Source organism: Columba livia, chromosome 7 (genome assembly GCF_036013475.1).
Source record: "Columba livia isolate bColLiv1 breed racing homer chromosome 7, bColLiv1.pat.W.v2, whole genome shotgun sequence".
Lineage (NCBI taxonomy): Eukaryota > Metazoa > Chordata > Aves > Columbiformes > Columbidae > Columba > Columba livia.
Window position 1 is genome coordinate 15,840,622 of NC_088608.1, and position 6,010 is coordinate 15,846,631.

General features: G+C 52.2%; 1 protein-coding gene across 3 annotated transcripts in view; it reads left to right on the top strand.

Annotated features, from left to right (window-relative positions):
• The window catches only part of IGFBP2 (insulin like growth factor binding protein 2), an 87,586-nt gene extending 83,910 nt beyond the window's left edge, over positions 1 to 3,676 (top strand). For all 3 annotated transcript variants that reach the window (XM_021290295.2, XM_065070675.1, XM_065070676.1), the window contains one exon: positions 1,452 to 3,676. In XM_021290295.2, the coding sequence (XP_021145970.2) occupies positions 1,452 to 1,619 (168 nt within the window). In that variant the 3' untranslated portion in view covers positions 1,620 to 3,676. The remainder of the gene's footprint in view (positions 1 to 1,451) is intronic.
• Positions 3,677 to 6,010: the final 2,334 nt, after the last annotated feature.

The window sequence follows — 6,010 nt, forward strand, 5'->3', positions numbered from 1 at the left end:
AAGGGGACCTCAGAAAACCTGCTGTTTTTGTGGTTAAGCCTTTTTCTCAGGGCTACTTCTACCCCTTGATCAGGAGCATTTAAAAAAAAGCATTGAAAAAAGTGGGATGGTCTGAGAGAATCTCTCTGCCTCCCTTCCCTCTTCCCTGTTCTGCCTGGACCCTCATCCTGTGCCTCCCCCTGAGGAGCCCCGCGGGCTGGCTGGATCCACCAGCAGGAGCATGCTTGGAAGGGGTGCATGGAGCAGAGCAGGCAAGTTCCCCATAAGGAGATGAGCCATGTCTGGGGAACGAGCCTGCGCAATACAGTGATGCATCGTGTGCTATGAGAGAAAATACGGTCTCTGCTGCTCCTTGTGCCTGAGAAACAAGTCTGCCTGCACTGAAGCGTGCAGATGGGTTACACAGTGGTCACTGCTGCAGAAAATAGAGGGGACAGAAGTCAGTTTCTCTTCTCCCCACAACCCTGCCCTGGATAAGAGCAAACAAGGCAAATGTGAAGTGATACCCATTTCTCTCCCCACCCGGGTTCCTGGGGCTGAGCATCAGCTCCTTTTCGTTTGCTGGAAAGCAGATGCCAACAAAAGCATTCCCAGTTGCTCCCACCTCCTGTGGGCCAGCACTTGGGTGGAGGGTGCTTGGATGCACTCTCCTGCTGGGGAAGCTTTTTATTCCTCTCTTTTTATGATTTTTATTCCCATGAGCAAGGCTGCATTTTGACCTCAGTCCAGCTGCAGAAAGTGGCTTGAATTCAGCTTTACAGATTGCATGCAGAGCCTGACCTCCTGGAGTAACCTCTGTGTCTTCCACTATGCCCTATTCAGAGATGTATCTGCTGGGGATGGGGGGATGAGCATCAGGTTTTTGAACCTGCATCTGCAGCCCTACCAGGGCAAGAGGTGAATGATAAGCTTCTCTCTAACCAGACCAGGCTGCAGGGTGCAGAGTCCAAATCCAGATGCACACAGGTCCCTACTTCTGTTCTGGGACAGAGTGAAACCCTGTTTGGAAGCATGTTTGTGTCTGGCTATGGGCGCTTTGCTCTCATGTTTCAGTTTGTTTAGCCCAATTTCCAGGTGAGAAGCTTGCACAGTTCCTCTGTCAGTCTGTTCCACCCCTCTTCCCCCAGGGATTTTTGACTCCATGGATGACTCTACAGCTGACAGAGTGTGATGTACCTCAGGGGCAGTTGTCCTCATGGCTGATTAAAATTGGCTTCTTGGCCCCTGGGGGAAGGGGTCCAGCCCTCAGCCTGGACTACTGGATCAGCACAGACCCTGGGGTGTCTGAGCGCAGCATGCGTGAATCTTGCCTAAATTCAAGCTAGTGCCAAATTGCTGGAGCAACCCCAACTCTGCCTGTGTTTGGGCTTTAGGCTGGTGGGGATGGGAAGGGGGTTGTTTTGTCCCCCTGTTTCCTCAGCTGATGCCTGCCCTGTCCCTCTCTGATGTAGTGTAAGATGTCGGTGAACGGGCAGCGGGGCGAGTGCTGGTGTGTGGACCCCATCCACGGGAAGGTGATCCAGGGCGCACCCACCATCCGCGGGGACCCCGAGTGCCACCTCTTCTACACAGCCCACGAGCAGGAGGACCGGGGAGCACATGCCCTACGGAGCCAGTAGACGGACGTGATCCTGCTTGCTGGAGGCAGTTCACCATGGCCCCGGTGCTGGATTTTACAGAGGTTTCAGCGTGTCTCTTTAGGCTCTGGAAGAGACTGGGGTTGTGTCCTGTGTGCTGACCTCCTTCTACTGCTGCCTGGCTCCTGGGGAGGGGAGGGACAATGGGAAGGGAAGGGCGGTGGGGGGGTTGCAAGGAGAAGGGACTGCTTTCCTATAGCCTTTCACCCAACATAAGCCAGAGAACCGGTCTTTTTTTGCTCCTCGCCCTGTGGCCCTGCCCTCCCTGCTGCTTTGTGGCATCTTCCCGCACCCTCCAGCACAGAGCATTGTGTGCTTCCCAATACCTCCCAGGGGACAAAACCCCTTGCCATGGGTGGGAGGGGGCCAAAAAGCAAAGGAAAACAAAACACCCTTTCCCCCCTTCTTTCCCTCCTTTCCCCAAGACCAAAGACTGTAAATACTGTGTCTCCTGCCTCTTCTGTCCTGCTGGTCCCCTGTGGCCCAGCCATCAGTCCTGGTGTGGGATGCAGTCTGGGAGGGGGGAAGAAAGGGAAGGAGGAAAGCCCCCGGCTAGAACATGCATCCCCTAATGAGTCATCATCAAGGGAAAAAGTTAAGGATGAGGCAGCCCAAGCCTTTAAATACCCCTGGGTGCTGCCATTCCCAGTGCTGGGGCACAGCCAGGCCTACAGGGACCCAGCTCCAGTCGCTGGTCCAGGAGGATGTGGCCTCTGGGTGATGGTGAAGCTAAAAGCTTGGTTTTCCAAGGGATTTGAAGGGCTATTGCCCAGAATTCCTTAGAATAAGCTTATGCAGAGGGAGCTAAAGTGAACTTGTTGGGGCTGCTTGGAAGGATGCCTGTGTAGATTTAGGACAAGCCAGGGAGTGTCTGTCTCTCTTTCTTTCTCTCTCATGCATTCTTTTTTTGTAGATAGGAAAAAAAAAAAAAAATCTAAAACCTGCACTCCCAAGCAGCTGCCTTTGTCCCTCCATTTTTGCTTGGGACTGGGGTGAGCATCTGCTATTCAGCACACACTTTTTCTTCTTCCTTTTGGTTTTTTTTTGGTAAGTAATTTACAGTGTATATCTTGCTTTGTAAAGGGCCTGACACACACATGCCCCCCCTGCTCACACACGTCTGTGTAGATTAAATCCAAGGAATTCCAGGTGCTCTGAGAGGTTTTGTGCTGGACATGCTGCTCAGAGGAGAGATGTTTCTTTGCTGTTATTTCACCTGTTGATTTCGTTCTGTACATAACACAATGACCATGAGAATAAGTAACTTCCCTGTTGCCTAAGCAAGGAGATTTTTTTTTTATTTTCTTCCTTTATTTGTTTGTTTGCTTTCATTTTTTTAATATGGATACCATTTTCAGATCAATTGTGAAAATCTTATCCTTGCAGAAAAAGTCTCAGGCTTTCCTTAAATGAAATGGGGGTGGGGGGAGGGGGAGAATAAAGCATCTCCTAATTTCTGGTAAAAGCTTCTGAGTAGCAAACAGCCTCCAGGTCCCAGGTCCCTCTGGGGAGCATGGTTGAACAGGGTGGTGGAAGGAGGAAGGACTTCAAACTGGATGAGGAAAAGCAAAATCCCAATAGGCTCTGTCAGAAGGGGAGAGCTGGAGTTTGTTGCTTTTTCCTCTCTTCTTGGCCCCACATTTCAGATCCCAAGTGCAAAGGGCACAGGTGGTCTCTGCAAATTAAGCCCCTCATGATTTTTCAGGGGTTTGGATGTGGCAGTGGAGGAGACAGGGCAAGGAGCCCCTTTGGAAAGTTTGGAGTGGGGGTGTGTGCACGTGGATGTGTATGAGAGGGAGTGAGAGCATGTGAGAAATGAAACACACCTGCATGCAAAGCCAAGTAACTGTAAAAATGCTACCTGTTTTCTGTTAACATCTGAGGGTGTTCTGCTTTTTCATGTAAACCTTTGCACATGCTGGCTCACATCTGCAGTTTGTACTTTTTGTTTTGTTTAGGAATCAGAAAGTTTGTGTTTTTCTCTTTTGGAAAAGCTGAGTTGCATAAAGTTGGAATAAATTAAATGGGATGCCAGAAAACTGTCATCTTCCCCCTCCCCACTCCTCTCTATTCACAGGACATGTTTCCTGATGCATCACGTGTAAAATTTGGCCTGTTCAGCTTTTGTCCTGGGAGCGTTTAAACAGCAGGTACTGGTCCCAGTTGGATGCGTGGGGAGGAACTGGTGTCACTGGTCTGTTGGTCTGCTGCATTCCTGCTCCACACATGGTACTTTGTGAATCTGCAAAATGCAACAGTGCCCTCCAGTCCTTTTGAGTTGACATCTGGCTGGCACATGTATGGAGACCATCTCCCTCCCTGACAGCAGCTATATTGGGTGGAGAAGGGTGGCTGTGTCCTGCTTTGCTGGGTGGAAAGAAGGGCAATGTGAATGCCCTGTCTGGTATGATGCTCGTGGAGCTCCCTGAGCTGACGAGAAGCTGCATGAGAATGGTGCTTTCCTGCTGCTTGTGGAGGGGAGCAGCTTTGCAAGGAAATGTCCCTCCTCCCCAGTGCAGGGACCTCAGGTACCTTGGCAGATGGTTGGGCAAAAGAGAAGGGAGGTCTGCTCTTTCCAGCTTCCCAGCCTTGGAATTTCAGGGGCTTCTTGAGTTGACAGGTGCATCTAACCATGCTGTTTATTAGCTGGCATGAATCATAAGGGCTCCTTTAAGTATCTTGCTGTAGTTTTGGCTCAGGAGGTGCTGTCCAGGGAGGGCTGGGGGTGGCAGAGGGGCCTGAGCACACAGCCCAGCTGTGCCTGGGACCACGCTCCGCTTCAAGGGCTGCAGGTGGCCTTTGCACCTGAGTCAAGACCCTGAGGGGTGCAGGAGCTCAGCCCAGCAAAGAGGGCTTGCAGCCAGCCAGGCTCCTTGCAGAGGGGCAGGGACACAGCTGTAAGGCAAGGGGAGCAAAGAGCTTCTGGTTGGGTTTCCCCAGGGCTGAGAAACAGCCTTGAAGGCTCTTTGTGTGTGTGCGTGATGGGTTTCACTGCTTGTATCCTGGCACTGGGGTTTCTTCTGGGCTACCTTTGGTAATTACTCTGAGTAATCAGGTCAGGCATTGGGACCTGGCCCAGCAGCACATGAGGTACTAGTCGAAACACCAGCAGCTTTGATGTACAGACACAAAACTATCTATGCTGTCAAACTACATTTGTAGTATAGCATAAAAACTATACAGAAGTATAACATAAATAATATTTAATATAAATAATTAGTATAAGACTATATAGTTGTATCTATGTATAGCTGTATCGTGTGGGTAGGAGTATGATTCGCTAGTGCACTATATGGGAGCGGGGAAGAGCACTAACTTTCTGGGTGGAAAAGCCCATTTTCAGTGCCTGTGTGGCGACAGGAGCAGCGGCAGTGCCTCCTGCAGCGCCCCCTGCTGGCGGCTGTGGCGCCGTGCGGCTCCTGCTCCGTGAGGTGCGCGGGGGGAGCGGGCTCAGCCTTGCGGGGTAGCATGGGGGGCAGCGGGGTGCAGACCCTTCTACGTCGCTGGCTTGGGGCAGCAGGTTTGGCCCCAGCTGTGCTTTGGAGTGACAAAGCCACCGGGGACCGGGTGGCTGTGCTAGCCCCGAGTGATGTAAATAGGATGGGGGCTGCGTGTTACCACACCCCTGGCAAATCACGGTCCCCAATAGGGGCCAAAGGGGACGATTTTGTCTCCCACACTGCTCTGGGCACATGGGGTGATGGTGGCAGCCAGGCAGATGGGGGGTAATGGGCACAGGAGGAGGGAGATGTGGGGTTGAGTGAGGGGATGAAGAGTGATAGCTGCGTGGGCAGAGGGAGGGGTCAGATCCAGCACTGGGGAGGACACAGGGCAGTGGGATGGGCCACCAAGAGCTACCACGAGGGAGGGGTCTGAGGACCACAGTGGGGCTGGCCTGCCACAGGGATGCTCCTGCCCAGGGGGACTCTGGGGCAAATCTTCCCAGATTGAGCCCAGAGACGTATGAGGGTCAATCATCATGTCAGATCCCAAACTGTGGCTGTGACAGCAGCTGTGTGCTCAGCATCACCAGCAGTCAGGCCCTCTCCCCCCATAACCCAGCTGAATGCAAGTGCTGTGCCCCACTGCCACATCCATGCAAATAAATGGATTAAAAAAAAATAAAATAGGGCAGGTCTGCTTTAAGGATGCTCTAAACTCAAACTTGCAATTTTACCACTGACTTAACACATTGCTCCGGTATCAAAAGCTCTCCTAAAGCATTGCCACCATGCTACCCTGCTCCCTGTACCTCCATGAGCACTCCTGTGGAGCTGGCTGAGCCCCCTGGGACACAGGACAGCTGGCTGAGGGATGCTCGAGGCCAGATCAGTGCACTGGTGGGCCCCGGCATGCAGATGCTCTACGAGGGT